At 41.0% G+C, this 23,108-nt stretch overlaps 1 protein-coding gene across 2 annotated transcripts in view; it reads left to right on the top strand.

Moving 5' to 3' along the window:
• Positions 1-20,876, top strand: part of CEP83 (centrosomal protein 83) — a 41,598-nt gene extending 20,722 nt beyond the window's left edge. For both annotated transcript variants that reach the window (XM_040408850.1, XM_040408851.1), the window contains 9 exons: positions 1,742-1,856; positions 2,921-3,065; positions 3,159-3,308; positions 5,319-5,394; positions 6,764-6,921; positions 8,165-8,294; positions 12,321-12,424; positions 19,076-19,259; positions 20,510-20,876. In XM_040408850.1, the coding sequence (XP_040264784.1) occupies positions 1,742-1,856; positions 2,921-3,065; positions 3,159-3,308; positions 5,319-5,394; positions 6,764-6,921; positions 8,165-8,294; positions 12,321-12,424; positions 19,076-19,259; positions 20,510-20,689 (1,242 nt within the window). In that variant the 3' untranslated portion in view covers positions 20,690-20,876. The remainder of the gene's footprint in view (positions 1-1,741; positions 1,857-2,920; positions 3,066-3,158; positions 3,309-5,318; positions 5,395-6,763; positions 6,922-8,164; positions 8,295-12,320; positions 12,425-19,075; positions 19,260-20,509) is intronic.
• The last annotated feature ends 2,232 nt before the right edge of the window (positions 20,877-23,108 follow it).

The raw sequence follows: 23,108 nt of genomic DNA, 5'->3' as shown, positions 1-23,108 counted from the left end.
GCTAAGCAGAGAATTCCGTCTTGCAGTAAGCCCAGTGACGTCAGACACAGATGGGTGTTCTGTAGCGTTGCCAGAGGCTGTTATTTAATAAACTGTGCCATCAGCTCCACCTATCCCCCCCCGTGCCATCAGCTCCACTATCTCCCCCCCCCCCCCCCCCCCGTGCCATCAGCTCCACTATCTTCCCCCCCCCCCCGTGCCATCAGCTCCACTATCCCCCCCCCCCCATGCCATCAGCTCCACTATCTCTCCCCCCCCCCCCCATGCCATCAGCTCCACTATCTTCCCCCCCCCCCCCCCGTGCCATCAGCTCTCCCAACTCCGTGCCATTAGCTCCACTCCCCCTTGTACAATCGTCTTTGCCACTGGCACTATTGATGGGCGGGGGCACTGTGGCTGGCACTATTGATGGGGGGGGGGGCACGCCTTTTGACTGGAACTATTCATGGTGATTCTCTGGTTGGAGCCATTTATGGGAGCACTCTGGTTGGCACTATACAGAAGGGTGCTCTAGCTGCCATCATATATGGTGACACAAATTGTCACTAGTCATAGAAGCATTCAGACACCCTTTTTTATCGTGGGCACCCTGGCTGGCACTATTTATGGGCACCTTTGCTTCCTTTCTTGTATTATCCTGAGATCTCGAGGACACGCCCCCTGCAAGCTGGAGCTGCAGCTACCACACAGAGCTTCTGTCCATGCAGCCTGCCCTCCTCCTGACACCCGGAGTGCACAGCGTCATTGGTTGCTATGATGCTGTGCACTTTAGGCGCCCCCGGCCTTAGTCGCGCCCCCACCCCAACTTACCTTTCCAGCAGGGGCGCTGCCGACACTCCATTGTTCCGCACTGCTCTGGGCCTGATGTCACACAGCGCGTCAGGTCAGTGTGTGTACGTCAGGAGGTCAGTGCAGCACGGTACCATAGACGTGCTGTGGGGTGTCCGGAGGCCCCCTGCTGGAAAGGGGAGTATAGCGGGCCAGCAGGAGACCACGGAGCAAGAGTAATAGCAAGCTCTTCACTCCCGCTCCATGGTCACGTGACACAAACAAATCCTCGATGCAAAAAATCTGCATTGAGGTTTTTGTTTTTTTTGTGTCGAATTACTTGATTTAATAGAGTACTCGTTGCAGCCCTAAAAGTATGTAATATTTTACTGAAGGAATACGATAATCAATATAAAATTAGATGGCTGTATATCCCACAGTCATCAGCACAGAGCATCTCCAGATTGAGAACATGTTAATACTGCTGTTGCCCCGTCTTGCGTTAATTGTTATGGCAATCAGACCAGTGTTATGCAGTGCAAATGACCATGCCCTTTCAGTCTTCAGCTGGTGCTGCGTCTTGTGTATTACTCTTGAGGCTGACTCTCCTGTGCATGGGCCCTATGCTCTCCTCAGGATAAGTTATCAGTGTCAGATCGGCCGGGGCCCAGTTGCTGACACCTCTGCCGATCAGCTGTATGAAGAGAATGCAGTGCTCATATAAGCGCTATGTTCTCTTCACTGTTTACCTGCTGGCTGTTGAAATTACAGCGGCAAGCAGTGTAATTACAATGCTGCCGTCCCATTCACTTCAGTGGGACAGCTCTGAACACAGATGCTTCACAGACCTTTCATGAATGAACCACTAACCCTCTTGTCACAGAAGTCATCATGGACGTGTGAATAAGGCCTTAATCTGAAGTCATGCTAACCTTCAGCCTTTAATAATATTTTTGTATTTCTTAACATTTAGATTGAAGAGCTCAAACATTCCCAAAAAATTGAAATTGACAATATAAAATTAGAAGCTACCAGAACAACCAATGACGCTAAAAAAGACAAAGACAGGATTCAAAGTCAGCTTGATGGTAATAAATATCTTGTAGCTTAAAAATATATTTTGTCTGTTATCTTGTTGTACAATACTTTTCACATTTATAATTGTGGCTAAGTGTAAATGGCACCTATATTCTACTTATTGTCCCTACGTGGCATCGGTGGTGAATCTGATACTCCACCAGATAATACCAGGTTAATTTCCTTTTTGCATATGAGCCCCCTCTTTTTTGTGGACCATCTCTACAGAAGACCATTTTTTTACCATAATTTTGAAAAGTTATCTATATGATTTTAGAGTATGTGTGTGTGTGTATGTATATGTATGTATGTATATGTATGTATGTATGTGTATATATATATATATATATATATTTGTGTGTGTGTATATATATATATATACACACAACTATATATATATATATATATATATATATATATATATATATATATATATATATATATATATATATTAGTTGTGTGTATATATATATATATATATATATATATATATATATAGTTGTATATAAAGATGTACGGTGTATATAATCCTTTTTTATGCAGTAATGATATGTAATGAAAATTTGAAGAAAACTGAAAATAGGTTATCGAATTCCCTCTTTTAGTTTTCAGCATAAATGTGTTGCTGAAGCCTTGATATATATTTGGGCTGACTTACAAAAGTTTGACACCAAATTTTTGGCATAAAAAAGTTGCAAAATTTTCCGCAAAAGCCATTTTGCCCAAAAGTTTGCGGCTGTTTTGTGTTTTCCGCCACTCTCGACACTTTAAAAAAAAAAAAGTAGGCTGAGCTTAGAGGGGAGGGGGGGGAGGGGCAGGGCCACATTGGCCTGACATGTTTACTGTAATTTACACCAGAAAAATAGTAGAAAGTATAACTGAAATCTGCTGCAGCTTCATGATTTCAGTTTCTGGGGCACAGACAGACAAATTTATTAAAAGACGTGCACCTTTTAATAAATTGGTCAGTGGACTTTTTATTAAGACTGATGAGTGAAACGCTGATCTTTAGTAAATTACCTCCATTCAGTTGTTTTTAAAGCATAATTAATTATGTCAAGTTTTTAATCCTCAGCACTAGAGACTGAAAATGAAATCCTTAAAGCATCAATGGACCACCAGAAAGAGTTACTGGCTGAAAAGGAACGGGAATTAATACGTAAAGTACAAGCAGCTAAAGAAGCAGGATTTCAACAAATTGCCATAATGCAAGATGAAAGGTAGGCTGTAAATATCCAGTCTGAGTGTTGTCTTTACTGAATTAATATTTGTTCTATTGCTTTTTTATTCACATGGATTGTTTTTCATTTTAGGCTTGAACTGGAAAACGGAATCACAGAACTAGAAAAGTATAAAGAAGAACAAGAGCAACATAAGAATTCTGAAATCAGTCAGATGGAAGAAAAATGTCGCATTGCACAGTTAGCAGAGGAATCTGCTAGAAGAGAACTTCTGAGTTTAAGGTTAGGTGGCTTTAATGTTGTTCACATGGAGTAAGGAATGAAAGAGCACTACTTTGGGAAACATTTGAAGTCCCTCTTGGTACTGCTGAAAGTGGTAACTAAATTCAATAAATCTTCCAGGCACGATCATTACCCTGTGTGACACACTCATTTCCTATTTACTCAGCAATGATCCGGTTCATTTAAAGGGAGTCTTTCAGCAGTTTTGATAATGCTAATCTGCTGACAGTACTAGTTAAGCACTGTACAGTACAAACATCAGATTTGTGGAGATTTTCTTGTCAGACGTGTGAATATCATGTTTTATTCTGCCAGACTCTGCTCTTACAAGAAACTAGGGCATGGCTTCCCTGTGAAGTGCTCTCTGCATTGTGCTGCTTCAGGTCCCCTCTTCTGGGAATGACCGCTGTAGTATCCAACCAGGCGATCACTGCAACTATCTATCTAGAGTTGAGGAGCTGTGAAGCAGCTCAATGCAGAGAGCCCTTCACTGTGAAACTCCATCTGCTTGCAGGAGCAGAATTTGACAGAATAAAACCTCATATTCACATTACTCCTTATGATAAAAGCGTCACAAAAGGTATGTTTGTACTGCTTTCCCCAACGCCTACCTAGTGATGTCTGCTCCTTAGCAGGGTCAGAACTGCTGACCCATTCCCTTTAAATGGAGCTGTATGCAGTTCCCTGCACATTGGGTTCATTGCAGCAAAATGGAGCTGGGGAAAAACTGAAAGGAACTTTGTCCACTGTAATAATATTATGTCATATCCTATGATGCACCATAACATTTATTAGATGGGAACACTACTAACATCTTTACATTTCTGCGAATGTCCTATTCACCTTAACAGGACATGCAGAAATACATGCACATGCTGCAGAAACCTCATTCAGATGTACAGAATGAATGTTTCATTTTTCATATACATTTCTGCAACCAATCTGCCACATTTAAATGTACCCTTAGGCCACCTGCACACAATTGCAGGTGAACGCACATAATATCCATGAAGATTTATGTGCATTTCTGCACCGTATCCGCACCAAAATCTGCAATTTCTAATTGCAGATTTTGGTGCGAATTAGGTGCAGTTTTTGCTTCCATTGAAAAGGGTGAAATCTGCAACTAAAACTGCAAACAAAATTGAAATGCTGCAGTTTTGGAAATCTGCACAGCAGGTCAGTTTCCGCAAAGAAGAAAATCCTCAGTGTACATGAGATTTGTGTAATATCATACACTTTGCGGTTACTGTAATACACTGCATTTTTTCCACATTGGAATCTGCACAGAAAAACTGTGCATATTCTGCAATGTGTGCAGGCGGCCTTACAGTTTCCCTGCAGACCTTCTCATCAACACATGCTCATGGAGCGAGAAAGTGACCTGAATTAAAGCAAAAGAAAGCTTGGGCAAAATTTTGTCAACGATATCAACTTTCGTAAAGTTAATGCACGCAGGGAAGCAGCGGTCCTCATTTGACCTTTTGTCAGTGTGCCACTACTACATCCCCAACTCTGTGCTAACCCCATTGTTCACTTTTTTCTTTTTCTTTAGTGCTTTCCCTTTATGTCCCATGCTTCCTTATAGCATTTCTTACTTCCTTACTGCATTGGAGATTCAATGATAAAATCCTGTCTTCTAGAATCCGACAATAGAAGGGGGCTTCTTGTGAAAATATTTTTGCAGCCTGCACAGCTCCATTCATTGTGCAGCGGATGAAGGTGGATACTGCAGTGCCGCTCCCATCCTCTTCTGTGGAAGCAGCGCTACAGTTACTAACTCCATCCAATACACAACGGATGCAGTTGTGTAGTTCCAGCACTGACTCCTGGCCACGTAGCTGATTGGCAGGGGTGTGGTATGTTGGCCTATCCTGAGGCTAGACCTTCAATATCAAAACCAACCCTTTTGAAAGCTGTGTATTTTTGCATTGTGTTTGGTTGATGGTAAATCATGCATTTGAATAATGTCTGTGGTTGTGTTTTATTGTTTTGCACGTCTCTGATTAGGTCAAAACTCCAACATCAAGTGGCCTATGCAGAGCAAATAAAAAAAGAGAAACTTGAAGAAGTGGACTTAAAACGGGTAACTATCATTATATGTAGACTTGAGTGAACCTTCCTTTTGACAGGTTCGAGTTCGGGTTTTAAGTGAATTACGTAATGGATTGCGTTCGCGCGGAATCCATAACTTAATTCAATGTCAGCATGCCAAACGGAATGACTTTAGAGGCATTCTGTTTTGCATACCATCATAATACAAGTGTATTGCCAGCAGAACGGAACCCTAGGAGCTGGCCATACATTTGTATTATGTGGCATGCCGGCATTAAAATACGTGATGGATTCCGTGAGAACGGAATCCATAACATAATTCACTAAAAACCTGGGCCCAAATTCGAACCTGCCAAAAGGCAGGTTTGCTTAACTCTAATTATATGCATAGAAATGGTCGGTTTTGGTTTTTAAAAAGACATCAAAGATTAATTGCAGCAATTGTTTTTCAACTTTTATTTTAGAGTGCTGACCTGCTTTGATATCACATTGGCAATGGTTTCCAAACATTAGGTTTAGATATGTCCTGTTGTAATACCGTCTGCAAAATGTAACCAAAATGGTCAGACATGAATCTCCAAACCATTCCAAAGCACAATTCTCCTATTGTCTTATAGTTTTCAATAAATGATTAATTGTAAACTTTCAGTTAATTGAATAGCTACATCTAAACAGCTCTCCTATTTATCTAATCCCCTAAGGATATTGCCAATTTTGGCCTTCAGAACGCAGCTTTTCTTCATTCCAAGAGGTTTTGTTTTTGTTTTTTTACATCAGTGTAGCGTCATGAGGACTTGTTTTTTTCCTAGACAAGTCATATTTATAGCTTTATAGCATTTTGGGGTGCTTGAATTATAATTATAATTTTCTAGAGGGTGTTAATGGGGAAAAACAGCAATTCAATCATGTGGGAAATTTAGGGAAGTCTCTACTTCTGTTACACTCCTTAGATGCTGCCATCTCTATTGACCCTTGCATATAAAGGGTTAATTACCAGGATTAGAATTATCTCTGATTCACGCCATTACAACAGGATGCTGGCTGTTAGCTACAGTGGACACCCTTTAATTATTATTTTTTTCTAGAGGGTGTTAATGGAGAAAAACAGCAACTCAATCATGTGGGAGATAGAGGGAAGTCTCTACTTCTGTTACACTCCTTAGATGCTGCCATCTCTATTGACTATAGCATATAAAGGGGTTAATGACCAGGATCAGAGTTATCTCTGATTCACGCCATTACAACAGGATGCTGGCTGTTAGCTACAGTGGACACCCTTACATAATAGTATGGCAGTCCCTGCAGGAACAACCTGCGTATTGTGATGTGGGAAGAGGTCAAATGTGTTCACTTTACAGAGCAGAAGTCTTCAGTTGTTCCATGTTTGCTTTTACATGTAGGAAATTACTGACTTGAAAACTCAGGTACTGTCACTGTCCGAGTCAGAAAACAATTTATTACGTGCTAATGAAAATCTCCGGGACATGGTAGAACGACTCAAACAAGAAAATCGCTGTGCTAGAGGTCAGGCAGAAAAAGTCCAACAAGATGCAGAAAGGTAAGCCTGCTTGAGGTTTTCTTTTATTTGGATTGTGCGGCAGTATGGTCAAATACATGCATCTGCAGGAGATAACATGAGCCATGCATGTTTCCATTGCTTCCTGCTACGGCACCAAAATCCTGATGCAAAGCTGGAATGTTAAAGTGGTTTTCTGGGATTTAAATCCCCTGGATAAGTCATAAGTAGCTGATAGCTCGGGGTCTGACACCCCCCTATCAGCTATTTGAGGAGTTATGTCCATCAGTCACATGGCTTTTGTGCCCCATTCAAGTGACTGAGATTGGGCTGCAGTACCAAGCAAAGCCACTATACAATGTATAGCACTGTGTTTGATATTGTATAAGGAGGCCACAGTGGTCTCCTGAGCTCTGCAGATCCTTCAAACAGCTGATCAGCTGGAGTACTGGAAGCTGTGTCCCACCCTTGTGAAAAACCGTTTTAACCTTAAAAGGTTTTTAAGTATATTGATGGCCTGTCATAGGATAGGCATTCACAATAAGAGATCAGTGAGGGTCAAACTCTTTGCCGCGAAACCCCATTCACAAGTTGCAAAATTTCAATGTATAGGTGTGAAATACGCAGAAATATCTGGATTTTCATCAAGACCTGTGGTTGGAAAAATTCCAATATGTGTGGACTCAGTGTTAGAAAATTCTGAGAAAACCGAGTTGGGCCTTGACTCATCTCTTAGCATGAGAGTGGCTACAAAGGGAGTCTTTTGCTCTGAATGACCCAAGACAGCTCTTTGGTTTCAGCTGGAACTGTGTAAAGCTTATTTCCCTTAGAAACACTTGTTGGGTTCCTCAACAGTTGACAGGGATACACTGTGATCAGCTTCATTGGGGGACCCTTTTGATGGTCCAAAGCATACTAATACTACCCTTGTAATGAATTGTAAGTGGGCACAAGTTTCTGTCCATATAGATCCCAGTGTTTTTTTGTTTGTTTTTTTTTTTTGCATTTTTTTTTAGCTTTTGCATATTTAAAGGGTTATTTCTACCTTACTTCATTCTCAGCCATATGAAAAATTATCTGTCATATGCACAGTTGTGGAAACACTTGCTTGGCTGTTTCTATAGCCCTGTCCACTCTGGGTGCTTTGTGCAACTGGTATTCTGTTCTAAGCCATGAATGACTGAGATCGGAGTATCCCTTTAAGGATATTCCTATATACAAATGTAGTTGAAGCAGTCTGTATATATCTCTGACTGACCACTTAGTTTTTCCTTCTTTTGTGTAGAGAATTAGAAGGTAACCAGGTAGAATGGCTACAAGAAAAACACACATTACAGGAGGAGTTGTCTCAGATACAAGAAAAATATAAGCATCTTAAAGAGAAAATACAAAGAGCAGCTGAGGCTCAGAAGAAGGTAATTAGATTCCTACCTTTAAAGATTTACATTCTCATTGTCAAAAGGGCTCCTTTTACACGTATGTATATATCGCTACTTCTCCGACCAAAGGTTCAGTCCTTCAGTGCATGACTCAAATATTAATTTTCCCTCATTCCCTCACATGTAGAGATTAAATGTAGTGATTAAAACTTTTAATATGGTAAAAATTAAAAGCTTGAACAAAATCTAGTGCTGCTTCTGACTGTTTTAGCAGGTGCATAAGCAAATCAACTCAATGATATTCTGTGTGGGTGTAGTTAAGGGCATGAAATGGAGAGTGCTAATATCGGAGGGATCTCATACTTGCCCTAAAATCTTTCGGACTGGTGTCCAAATGATGATTGCTAAGCCCTGACGCCCACAAAAGCAGAGCAGCCGTTTTGAGAAGGTCGGCCTCAACTGGAACTTGTACCTAGTCCCTGCCTAACTTAACCCTGACGCTCTAAAGGACTTGATCGTATGGGTTTTGCATGTGGTCTATAAGTTAGGGAAGCAAAGAGGCAATTTTTACTTTACATATAGACGTTATATATTCACGTATGTGTATGTGCTGTTGATGGAGTACAGCTTCACCTTACCTCCACTTCATCCGTATTAGATAGTAGTCAGATAATGGGCAACATAAGCAATAGGACAATAACCCATCTGACATTTTTCTTAAAGTATATCTCTGCTGTGAGGGGGGGACTCCTAATACCCATTTAAATCAGTGGACACCAATATATCTTGCTGCTCAGCAATGCTTCAATCAGAATTCAATTATGAGATAGATGGTCATGTAACATCAGGTATTTCTGCACAAGTCTTGTGTGGAATCATTGTGTTATTCCTGTTTATGAAAGTGGGGAGCCGTGCCGGAAATCTGTTTTGGACTTAATGGTGATCCATCATCACATGTGGAAACACTCGTTTCTGAGCATTTTTTAAAAGATTTGGTATACAAATTAAAACATTTTTCAGTCTGTAGATAATGAAGACCTATCCTCAGGCTAGGACATCAATATCAGATACCGTAAGTATGGGAAGGGGGCCCGGCCAACTCTCAGCTGCAAAAACCCATCCAAAGATACAGGGCTCCAGACAAAAAAAAAATATCAAGGAGCCATTGGCTCCTAACCTGAAAAATTAGGTCGCCAAACTAAAATTTTTAGTCGCCAAACTTAAAATACATATAATTCCGGTATAATAATAAAAATAAAAAAACACACGTCTTACCTAGGGTTGTCACGCTAGTAAAATTTTGACTCGATTTTGATAACCTAAAAAAGTATTGCGATACTCTATACCACGTGAAAAAAATAAAACGCCAAAAAAGCCGCGTGCATTCCATAATAGAACAGTCCGAGACAAGGTGACAAAAAAATGGCAAATTGCAAGTTGTTTTTTTTTTTCTGTTATGGCGTTCACCGCATAGGAGATATTTTTTAATTTTTTTAATAGTTCACACTTTTTTGGGGCATGGCGATATGTAATTTTTTTTTTTTTATTGTTTATCTATTTTATATGTAAAATTGGGTAAGGGGGTGATTTAAACTTAATATTTTGGTGTTTGTTTTTTTTAACCTTTTTTTTTTTTACTTTTTATTTAATACCCATTTCCCTCCTTAGGGGCTAGAACCTGGGATTTTTTTCATCCCTTGTTCTATTCACCCTGCTATATCTCTATCAGGGTGAATAGGACATCACACTGTCCCTGCTGCTCTGTGCACACAGCAGCAAGGAGCTGACTATGGCAGCCAGGACTTCAGTAGCATCCTGGCTGCCATGGTAACCAATCTGAGCCCCCGGCTTACACTGCTGGGGCTCTGATCAGAAGCTGCCACTGCACCACCAATGATAATACTTGGGGGATGGGGAGTTGGGGGAGCACTGCACCACCAATGATAATACTTAGAGGGGGGGGGTTTGGGGGCGCACTGCACCACCGAAGATTATAATACTTTGGGGGGGGGGGGGGGGGTTGGGGGCGCACTGCGCCACCAATGATTTTACTTTTATAATACTGGGGTTGGGGGGAGGGTGTTCGGTGCACTGCACCACCAATGAATATCGTTTATGCTTAATACAAACGCAGGCTGCGGGTGCCGGACATATCCCATACCCGGCACCCAGCCTCTATGACTGCGCGCTGCGATCTGCCGCTATTAACCCCTCAGATGCCGCACCTGGGGAGTTAATAGCGGCGGATCACAACGCGCAGTCATAGAGGCTGGGTGCCGGGTATGGGATGTGTCCGGCACCCGGATGGCAGCCTGCATTTGTATTAAGCATAAACGATATTCATTGGTGGCGCAGTGGCAATAGCCCCTCCCCTCCTCCTCACTGCTATCAGCCCATTGGTGGCAGCAGCAGTACAGGGGGGAGGGACTGCTTCCTTCTCCCCTGTGCTGTTGAGAAGAACATGGCACGCGCTGAGAGCAGCGCGTGCGATGTCAGTAATGTGAAAGCGGCAGAGGTCTAGGCGCAAATGGCGACAAGACTACAAAGTCTTGTCGCCATTTAGCAATTCTAGGTCGCATTTGCGACCATTTTGGTCACCATCTGGAGCCCTGAGATATGTATAAAAAAAAAAAGCATTTGCATGTGTCAGACCCCCACCGATCTGATATTCACGTCCTATCCAGAGAATAGGTCATCAGTATCTGTAGGCTGAAAAAACCTTTAAGACCTATAAATCAGTTCTGTAATGGAAATACCATGATAAGCTATTTGCATCTTTTTGGCTGATAAGAGTATGTTCACTGAAGGACAGAATTCATGTAGAGATTTCTGCGAATGAAATCTGGTAATATATAATTGGGTTGTTTCTGTAGCATGTATTTTTACAAACCACCCTTATCCAGTCTTTTAAAAAGCATATTTATGGTTTTAAGCTGTGTGCAGAAGACTTAATTAGACTGGCATAAACCACTAATATTTAAAGTGTAATTCTCATATTTTTATTTTATTTGCTAGTTTATTAGAGCTAGGCTATACCTGAGTTCGTCTGTCAATGATTGATTGTCAAAAGATCTGTAATTACCTTATAATAACAGCTTTCATTAATGTCTCCTGTCCCTTTCCACTGATCCCTTAAAAGACCGTTGCTATGGCTTGTCTGTCTTCCCTTTAGTGTAAACAGAAGACAGAGTGGTGATTAGAGATGAGTGAATTTCATATTTTGAAATTCGCTCACACTTCGTTTACTGGTAAAAGGCAAATTGCGTTATGGATTCTGTTACTACGGACCATAACCCAATTCTATGACGGAATGCCTTTAGAGGCATTCTGTTATTCATTCCGTCATAATAGAAGTCTATGGGCTGCAAAACAGATCCGTTCCGTTTCAGTTATGCAGGGGAGTCCTCCCCTGCATAACGGAAACGGGACAGATCCATTTTGCAGCCCATAGACTTCTATTATGACGGAATGAAAAACAGAATGCCTCTAAAGGCATTCTGTCAGAGAATTGGGTTATGGTCCGTAGTAACAGAATCCATAACGCAATTTGCCTTTTACCAGTAAACAAATTGCAAACTAATTTCATAACCGGAAATTCGCTCATCTCTAGTGGTGATCCTCCACACTGCATGCCTGCATTAGGCTTCAGAGTGAGGAGGCGTGTCTCTCAGTAATCCAATCTGATTGGCTGGCAGGGAGCTGCTGGCTACAGCAAGTGTGTATGTGAAGTGAAGGAAAGCCGTTTTGGCCTCGGAGAACTGGCAGAGGAGCCATCTTAAGTTCTTCATATTGTAGGGTTCAAAACAGCCGTAACTAAGTGAAAAACTCAAGGAAAACAGTGGTATGTGAAAAAACTAAAGATTGCTTTATGCATAATGCTGCAGCAGGAATAGCATATGCTAAAAAAATTATTATTTTTTTTTTTATGAAAACATGACTGTTACACTTTAATGCACAAACTGTATCACTTGAAATAAAATCTGCATCTTTTTAATATTTGCACCATCTGGGTCGTTCCAGACTTTGTACGTAATGATTGTAACACTTTCTTTACTCATGCAGAGAAAACATATACATGAGAACAGATGCAGAAAATTAAAAGAAAAAATTGAGCTCTTGGAGGCAAAGAAAGAGGAACTTGAGACTGAAAAATCTGTGTTAAATAGGTGAGTTGACTTTTTTTTTGTCTGCCATTGCACCGTACCTGGCAACCAATATGTGTTGCCTTATGCTGGCTTAGTCATGCAGACGATTGCTCTGCCAACATCCATCATTCTCAATAAACATTTATGTTCAAGACAGCCAACTTGCTTGTCATTTCAGTAGGTAGAGGGAGATAGGCAGTTGCTGAATATCTTTTTATAGCTGTTTATGCTAGGAGAAAAAAAAAACTAGATTGAAATCCAACCTATCAGAGCCTTGCATTGATCCTCAGACAGTCAGTTTGTCAATCTGGTAAATATTGTTGGGATTTGACAACTAAAGTCTTTTCCTGGAGTTTTAAAAAAAAATAATTATTGAGCAGAAAGTGAACAGATAAGCTGTTTACCCATGTAGTCCATCCACAAGATCTTTTTTACATTCTGAAATGTTGCCAACAAAATTTTACAATATGACATTTTAAGAAAAGCATAAATGTAATACATTGGTTTATTTTAAAACACATAGTGCAGTACTTACTTAAACAAATCATGTACCTTATTTCTCGTGCTGCTTGTTGTCTGCCGTTTCTCCTGGAACCCATAGCAAACGACAGCCAGAGTAGTAATTATGGCCAACCTCTTTTGGACTCTGACAACTGAAATAAATTCTTGGGACAATTGTTCTTGTAAAGGCATTAATGTGTATGTGTGACAGATCAGGCTGATTGTGGAAAGCTGGGTGGTCTTGGATAGTATGGTGGTTACATGGCAAATGGTAATGTTTTTCTCGAACAATAGATTCTTAGCCCCCAAGATGACAGAATATCCTTATTATAGCTTAACCCCTTTAGGACACAGCCTTATTTCACCTTAAGGACCAGGCCATTTTTTGCAAATCTGACCAGTGTCACTTTAAGTGGTGATAACTTTAAACCGCTTTGACAGTTTTTTCGTCACATATTGTACTTCATGACACTGGTAAAATGAAGTAAAAAAAATATATTTTTATTTATTAAAAAATAGCAAATTTACCAAAAATGTGTCAAAAATTGCAAATTTCCAAGTTTCAATTTCTCTACTTCTATAATAGATAGTAATACCTCCAAAAATAGTTATAACTTTACATTCCCCATATGTCTACTTCATGTTTGGATCATTTTGGGAATGATATTTTATTTTTTGGGGATGTTACAAGGCTTAGAAGTTTAGAAGCAAATCTTGACATTTTTCAGAAATTTTCAAAAACCCAATTTTTAGGGACCAGTTCAGGCCTGAAGTCACTTTGCGAGGCTTACATAATAGAAACCACCCAAAAATGACACCATTCTAGAAACTACACCCCTCAAGGTGTCGTTAACCCTTTAGGTGTTCCACAAGAATTAATGGAAAATAGAGATACAATTAAAAAATTTCACTTTTTTGGCAGATTTTCCATTTTAATATTTTTTTTTTACTTTTACAAAGCAAGAGTTAACGGCCAAACAAAACTCAATATTTATGGCCCTGATTCTGTAGTTTACAGAAACACCCCATATGTGGTCGTAAACTACTGTACGGGCACACAGCAGGGTGCAGAAAGAAAAGGAATGCCATACGGTTTTTGGAAGGCAGATTTTTTTTAACACCATGTCCCATTTGAAGCTCCCCTGATGCACCCCTAGAGTAGAAACTCCCAAAAAGTGACCCCATTTTAGAAACTACGGGATAGGGTGGAAGTTTTGTACATATGATTTTTTTGTTGCTCTATATTACACTTTTTGTCAGGCAAGGTAACAAGAAATAGCTGTTTTGGCACTGTTTTTATTTTTTGTTATTTACAACATTCATCTCTCAGGTTAGATCATGTGGTATTTATATAGACCAGGTTGTCACGGACGCGGCGATACCTAATATGTATACTTTTTTTTTATTTATGTAAGTTTTACACAATGATTTCATTTTTGAAGCAAAAAAATCATGTTTTAGTGTTTCCATAGTCTGAGCGCCATAATTTTTTCAGTTTTTGGGCAATTACCTTGGGTAGGGTATGATTTTTGCGGGATGAGATGACTGTTTTATTGGCACTATTTTGGGGTGCGTTTGACTTTTTGATCGCTTGCTGTTTGTACTTTTTGTGATGTAAGGTGACAAGAAAATGGTTTATTTAGCACAGTTTTTTTTTTTTTTACGGTGTTCAACTGAGGGGTTAGGTCATGTGATATGTTTATAGAGCCGGTCGATACGGACACGGCGATACCTAATATGTATACTTTTTCTTTTTCCCCTATTTTTACCATTTTTTTTTTTAACTTTATTTGGGGGAAATGATGTTTTTGTTTATTTTTACTTGAAATTTTATTTTTTGTCCCACTTTGGGACTTGAACTTTTGGTGGTCTAATCCCTTTACAATGCATTCCAATACTTCTGTATTGGAATGCATTGGCTGTATGAGTAATACTGTGTGTATTACTCATACAGCTTCCGGCCTGTGAGATCCAGGGGGCTCGTCACCGGTGTCCTGAAGAGGTTAAAGAGGACCTTTCACCACTTCTGAAATGTCTGTTTTATTAGCTCCATGCATTCCCCATGTAATAACAATTCTGGGGCATCTATTCTTATGGCTCTATGTTGTGCTATTCCTCTATTATTTCTGCTAGAAGTTATGACTGAATTGCTAGCAGTCTGCAGTAAGAGTACAGAGGGGAGGTAACCAGTTGGGGGGTGTACCTGCACAGTCTGACAATGGCAGCACTGATTGGATAGAGTGAGTCTGTGCAGATACACCCCCCAACTGGTAACCTCCCCTCTGTACCATTACTGAAGGCTAATAGCAATTCATTCATAACTTCTAGTAGAAATAATAGAGGAATAGCACAGCATAGAGCCATAAGAAGAGAGGCTCCTGAATGGTTATTACATGGGGAATGCATGCTATTAAAACAGACATGTCAGGAGTGGTGAAAGGTCCTCTTTAAAAAGCCAAAGTCTACTGCAGTACAGCACATCAATTTATAAATAATATTATCGCTATATAATTATTCATTTCTGTGAGGACCTCAGCTCATTATGGTGCATAAGGAAAGTTATACCTCTTGTATACTTTGCAAGTCTTAAAGGGAACCTGTCACCTCTACTCTGCTATCCTCACTGAGCATTTCTAAATGTTCATTGTGTTACCCTAAACATATAAATTGCACTTTTAATTTCATTTGCAGACAAATTAAATAAGTATTATGCATTTTTGTTCTTCCCGCCTTTTATGCAAATTTACATAAGTGTCATATCTTACTTGTGTGACCAGAGAAGAGTCATATTTTCTCTGAGTCAAGCTCCTCAGCTCCACCTGAAAAAAAACTCCCCTACAGATAAAATCTTGCGTGAGCTTCCTTGCTTCGAGTCAAGGTAAGCACGCCCCCTAACCGTTCCCTCTTTTGTTAGATTGACAGCCTGCAGTGTGGTAGGGATCACATAAGTCTCACGCATGTGCGGTGTGCTCCTTGGTAAGGCGCGATCCTGTCTCCGGGTGTTGCTGTTAGCCGGGTTTCAGCGGCGCACTGCGCATGCGCGAGACTTGTGCCATCCCGGCAGCGCTGCAGACTGTCAATCTAATAAAAAAGGGGATGGTTAGGGGGCACTAACCAGAGGTGACTAGTGTAAGTCCAGTTATGTAATTTTGATCTTCATCTTACTTGCATTCCGACGCAGTGCTCACACAAACCAGTAGTAAAATACATTGGGAGGACTCCTGAGCCCACTCACATAATGGAGAGGATTCAAAGTGGAGTCCTCTCAATTCATTGTACTTCTGGTATGTGGAAGCACAGCGTCCGAATGCAAATGAGTACTCTGTGTTGCTTACACTATACACTGCTGACATGTGACCTTTAATTTGTTAACAGTTTTCTAACACATTAGACCTTTAATCCATCTTCCTCATCCACTTGTTTTTGTTTCTTTGTAATGATGCTGATGATGATTTCTTAAAGCATACATTTTAATTTACCTAAAGTGTAGCTGTTCTTTCATAAATCTTCTGACATCACAGTGACATTTCATAAAATGTTCTTTAGTGTACAACAGTATATAAGCTGCAGCCCCAGACTATGGGACTGTAGTGTATATGTGTGTGTGTGTGTGTGTGTGTGTGTGTGTATATGTGTATATATGTATATGTATGTGTATATATATATATATATATATATATATATATATATATTGTGTGTGTACCGTATTTATCGGCGTATAACACGCACAGGCGTATAACACGCACCTTCATTTTAAGAGGGAAATTTCAGGAAAAAAATTTAAATGCTGTATGGGGGCAGGGGCCACAGGGTGACATTATACTGTGCGGGGGCAGCCGCTTGGTGACGTTATACTGTATGGGGCACTAGGGCAGCCCCAAGGTGACGTTATACTGTATGGGGGCAAGAGGGAGACGTTAGTATGGGGAAGTCCCCGTCCACCCCCTATTCATGGAGGGTGAGTGGCTGGAAGTTGGAACCTGGCAGCACTCCTATTGACACTTCAATGCCAGGGAGAAGAAGCAGAGCATAGCTGACCCAGAGCAGTCACCACACACACTACCTGCTGGGCTATCTATCACGGCACAGGCTGCCACCATGTCAGGAGCTCCTACTACAGCCGCTGACTAACTTGTGCCTCCGCTGGGAGCTGACTTCCGGCCCGCGGCGCCCGACTTCGGCCTGCACAGGAGCGCTGATAACACTGCGGTAAGCAGCCCGGACTTGCTGCACCGGGCTGTGTATTAGAGGAAAACCCGGCGCAACCCTAGCCCTGCTACCTGCCCGCAGGGCTAAGCTGCCTGCACAAACTACCTGCCCGGCGCCCGGAACTGCATGTCCCGGGCGTCGGGCGATAGGAATTCCACACCCCTGTAACATTATATCGGCGTATAACACGCATACATCATTTGCCCCCTATTTTCAGGGGGAAAAAGTGCGTGTTATACGCCGATAAATACGGTGTGTGTGTATATATATATATATATTATAATATTTGGCAGCACCAACCTTTAAAATGTTGAAAATTGGGTGCAAGCTCCAATGGGAATAGCGTCCCAGGATAATATCAATGGAAAACAGAGCAGCACTCCAGTATGGTGGGAAAAAAGAGTGCTGCTCTATATATATATATATATATATATATATATATATATATATATATATATACACAGTACAGACCAAAAGTTTGGACACACCTTCTCATTCAAACAAACAAGTGTGAAACAACTGAAAATATGTCATATTCTAGGTTCTTCAAAGTAGCCACCTTTTTGCTTTGATTACTACTTTGCACACTCTTGATGAGCTTCAAGAGGTAGTCCCCTGAAATGGTTTTCACTTCACAGGTGTGCCCTGTCAGGTTTAATAAGTGGGATTTCTTGCCTTATAAATGGGGTTGGGACCATCAGTTGCGTTGAGGAGAAGTCAGGTGGATACACAGCTGATATGACCATGAAGGAGAGTGATGGGGTGCTGCGCCAGATGACCTGCCCTCCACAGTCACCGGACCTGAACCCAATCGAGATGGTTTGGGGTGAGCTGGACCGCAGAGTGAAGGCAAAAGGGCCAACAAGTGCTAAGCATCTCTGGGAACTCCTTCAAGACTGTTGGAAGACCATTTCAGGGGACTACCTCTTGAAGCTCATCAAGAGAATGCCAAGAGTGTGCAAAGCAGTAATCAAAGCAAAAGGTGGCTACTTTAAAGAACCTAGAATATGACATATTTTCAGTTGTTTCACACTAGTTTGTTATGTATATAATTCCACATGTGTTAATTCAGAGTTTTGATGCCTTCATAGTCATGAAAATAAAGAAAACTCTTTGAATGAGAAGGTGTGTCCAAACTTTTGGTCTGTACTGTATATGTATATATAAATATTACATATCCCTTTTTGATTTCTATTAGGTGCAGTATTCTCATGAAAACTTTTTGTGGACTTAAATCTAAATTGAATTGACATTAATATCATCATCATAACTGCCCTCAGTAGTGGCAGATGTTTGTGTACATAGATGTGAATGTTTTAGATCCCCAAGCTACTCCATGACTACCCCGGACAGAAATCTCCACAGGAATTGTAATTACTAATTCTCACTAGTACAGCATCCGTATAGAAGTAAGACATTTTTAAAAAAAAGTCAAAGGGTTTGGCCACTCTATTTATTACTGCACAGGGACTGGGATTTGGGGGGAGTTTGTTTCGCTGTGGGGGATTCATTAATCGCTAAAACAGCCCAGAACTTGTAATAGACATATGAGTAAGTGACATATAATGCTTGGTAATATTCCCTGGTATAAAATTGTAATAAAGCGACCATCCCCTTTAAAAGGATGAGCAGCCTCTGCATCACCACTGTGAACTTCCTGCAATCTTCCTCTTTCCAGTACTGTTACTGGTATGTGAACTTCCTGCAATCTTCCTCTTTCCAGTACTGTTACTGGTATGTGAACTTCCTGCAATCTTCCTCTTTCCAGTACTGTTACTGGTATGCACACTCCATCCTTGTGCAGTATAACAAGTAACTATGTCAGTCAGAGCACAGAGAATTGGCAATGTATTTTACTACCCTTCTTTCATAAGCACGTCCTAATGAACAATCCAAGCGTTCTGCAGCTGTATACTGTGACCAGACATGATCAATTCTTCTCAATATCCACCCCTATTATAGGCAGAATATACCCCAAGAAGACCATGTACGTCTTCAGAAAAGAATGAAGGATCTTCAGCGACGACATAACGAATTCCGCACTTTAATACTTGGTCCAAATGTTGGAGCCTCTGGGTTCTTGAATCCAAGCAGTTACCTGTCATCCACAATCGTTCCAGAGGCGTTTTCTTTTCAAAACGCACAGGTAACTAGTAATCTCAAAGATGTGTGTTTTTTAATGCGGCTGACAGCAGCAGTACACATTTATTCTCCAGAACCACCAGATAACCTTAATGGTTATAAAAATATAGTGCTAAGCCAAGCTGCATATTTCTGAAGTCTTGCAGCACATTTCCTGACATGTACAAATGTGTGGGAAGGCTTCTGGATACTGCAAAGCTTGATTCATTCATGAAAAATGCCTGACACTTTCCTAACTAGAAAAGTGCTGAAAACAAAGCCAGAGGTCCCATGTTTTAAGACACTGAGATACAGGGGTCCTTTAAATGGCTCTGTTCCACACTGCACACCCTCCCATTGTCTCTTAATAAAGGGAAAAAAAGCTTATGCTATGCAAGCTTCAGTTTGGAGTAATGCACAAGTCATATGGGGTCATTTATCAAACTGGTGTAAAGTAGAACTGGCTTAGTTGCCCATAGCAACCAATCAGATTCCACCTTTCATTTTCCAAAGGAGCTGTCAAAAATGAAAGGTGGAATCTGATTGCTTGCTATGGGCCCTAAGCCAGTTCTACTTTACACCAGTTTGATAAATGACCCCAATAGTTTTTCTAGCAAACGTGCTTGTCTTGGCACAGTGATCTGAAAACTGGACATGAGCACATTCTGCTATCCACAATAAAAAAAGCCAAGGTCTAAGTATCCAGTGCCCTACTACTATGTGTTAGTGGAAATTAATGCATATGTTCATTCTCATGCATGTAATATCTGGCCACTGTAAGGCCTCTTTCACACGACCATATGGCTTTTTCAGTGTTTTGCGGTCCGTTTTAAACGGATCCGTTGTTCCTTTTTTTGTTTCCGTTGTGTTTCCGTTTCTGTTCCGTTTTTCCGTATGGCATATACAGTAATTTCATAGAAAAAATTGGGCTGGGCATAACATTTTCAATAGATGGTTCCGCAAAAAACGGAACGGATACGGAAGACATACGGATGCATTTCCGTATGTATTCCTTTTTTTTTTTTTTTGCAGACCCATAGACTTTAATGGAGCCACGGAACGTGATTTGCGGGCAAATATAGGACATGTTCTATCTTTGAACGGAAATACGGAAACGGAATGCATACGGAGTACATTCTGTTTTTTTGCGGAACCATTGAAAGGAATGGTACTGTATACGGAACTCAAAAAACGGCCCGCAAAACGGAAAAAAAAAGTCGTGTGAAAGAGGCCTAAAACAGCTATACCGAAATTTTGTATTTGATCCATTTCCAGGAGGAACAGCATCAAAGAGAAATTTCTATGTTACGAAAAAGACTTGAGGAACTAGAAATGACTCAGGAGAAGCAACTGGAAGAACTTGGTCCTCCTGCGGAACGTAGCAAGACTGAAAACCTCAGCTCTGTGCACCAGCAAAGGAATCTGGAGGAAGAAGAGCTTAGTGAAACAGGGTAGCAAGGTTTTCAGACCATTCAACGTTGAATGTATTTATTGTTGCAGGCACTAGAGTGTGAACCTTCTACAGATATCGAAAATGGGAAATCTATGTTAAATATTTCATATAGGAAACTGTGATAACATTAAACGAGTTTTACACAAAGCTGTTTCTGCGTTTTTCTGATATATGTCCCTTTTGAGAGCTGTGGGGGTCATTTATTAAAACCAGCGTTTTAGATGCTAGTCTTAATACCCTTGGCGGTGGCGATGGCCTCTACATAACCTAGGCATACCCGCCTCCTGTCTAAATCTACGCCAGCTCCCTTACTGGTGTAGAGTCAAACCATTTTCTACACCTAAAACAGGCGAGACGGGCCTGCCCATATACCACGCTACTATTTATTTATTTTAACTCGTTTTATTGAAATGGTCAAATAAAACCATTACAATATTTTTCTGTTTCATAAAACATGACATCTATAAAGGGATTTACAGTAGAGATACATGATATTATCCAGAGAACCACATATTATATCTGAGTATCAGCAGAGCGTGATGTGACAAGGCATTCAATGTATTAATGAACGTTTGTACAGAGTTCTGCGTCAAAGATGAGGAGCACCATGATCCCCAGATCCTGTTGCACTTAGAGTCGCAACCTCTATGTTTATATACAATGTGTTCATATGGGATAATAGTGTTAACTAAAGTTTTCCATTGGTTGAGAGTTGGGCACCTATCTCCCATCCATCGAAGTGCAATGGTTTTTCGTGCCAAGAATAGTGCTTCTTTCAGGAATATCCTAGTATACTGAAGGATGCCAAATAAACATATAGTAGGGTGGACTGGTAGAGGTAGGTTCACCAGTGTAGATAATAGATCATTGACATCCTGCCCGAACCGTTTGATATAGCAGCAGTCCCAGATTAGGTGCCAAAAGTTAGCATTTTCTGCAGAGCACCGATGACTATTAGTGTGGGAGAGACTTCCCACTCTTTACAATTGGGAGGGAGATAGGTAGCTCTGATGTACAATACAAAGCTGAATAAATCGGTTATTGATAGCTGGGGAGACCCCAAGAGATGACTCCAAGATGTCTGAGATATCCTCATTTGATAGATCAGGGATCATGGCTCTCCATTTATCCATTACATTGAGGTGACCAACTCAGTTTAGTGTCGAGTAGGTGGGTTTACAAGGCTGAAATGAAGCCTCAGGGTCCCTGGGACCAAAATATTTTTAACAAGGGGGTAGGTGAATACGGCTACCTGCGTCCCAGGAAAGTGGGCATTTAGGGCATGCCTAAGCTGCAGGTAGTGGTAAAAAGCGGCTCTAGGGTGCTGGTGTTTAGACTGGAGGTGGTCTAATGTACGTATGGTGCCATCCTGGTAAATTACCCAACGGATTCCATGTGATTTCCAGAATTGAGAATCTGGGGAGGAGATCATGAGATTGTCCCAAAGAGGGATCTCAGCCCTAATATCCCTGAAGGCGTGGACCTCCTTAGTAGCGGACCAGGGCTGTATAGCTACCCTGTGGATTGGCAGGAGAACTCTGGGAAATAATGAAGGCTTTTCCAATACAGGCCATAGAGACTTTAGACCAAGGTAGAAAGCTAAGTGAGCCTCTGAGTTAGGGCTCATGCACACGACCGTATGTATTTTGCTGTCTGCAAAAAAAACTGATCTGCAAAAAATACGGATCCTTGTGCATTCTGTATTTTACGGAACAGAACAGCTGTCCCTTCATAGAACTGTACTATCCTTGTCCGTCAGAAAATATTGAGGTTACATAATCACACACTCCTTTTTTTAGACCTGGCATGAACGGGAAAAAGTCACAGATTGCTGCGCCAATAACCTTTGCACCACAATATGCGACAGATATACACCACATGGAAACTGTACAGTTCCCATAAGCCACTGTGAAAAATTTGCTGCATGTCTAGACAGCCTGTCTATGATATTTGTAAATCTGACCTATTATCTTTCCATTTATGATACTCTACCCCCTTACCAGATCTATCAATTACAGCTAAGGCTACTTTCACACCTGCATTAGGTGCGGATCCGTCTGGTATCTGCACAGACGGATCCGCACCTATAATGCAAACGCTTGTATCTGTTCAGAACGGATCCGTTTGCATTACCATGAATAATGCATGATAATGCAAACGGATCCGTTTTGACTTAAACTGAAAGTCAATGGGAGGCGGATCCGTTTTCAATTGCACCATATTGTGTCAGTGAAAACGGATCCGTCTCCATTGTCTTACATTGTAAGTCAGGACGGATCCGTAGTGCAGCTTATCCAGAATTGCACATCAATGCGAGCTGTGGCAAGAGGGTTTGCTGTGTCTGTCAGCGTAGTGTCCAGAGCATGGAGGTGCTACCAGGAGACAGGCCAGTACATCAGGAGACGTGGAGGAGGCCGTAGG

Source organism: Bufo bufo, chromosome 1, assembly GCF_905171765.1.
Source record: "Bufo bufo chromosome 1, aBufBuf1.1, whole genome shotgun sequence".
Lineage (NCBI taxonomy): Eukaryota > Metazoa > Chordata > Amphibia > Anura > Bufonidae > Bufo > Bufo bufo.
Note: the sequence above shows the minus strand (reverse complement) of the source record. Positions and strands in the feature narration are given on the sequence as shown.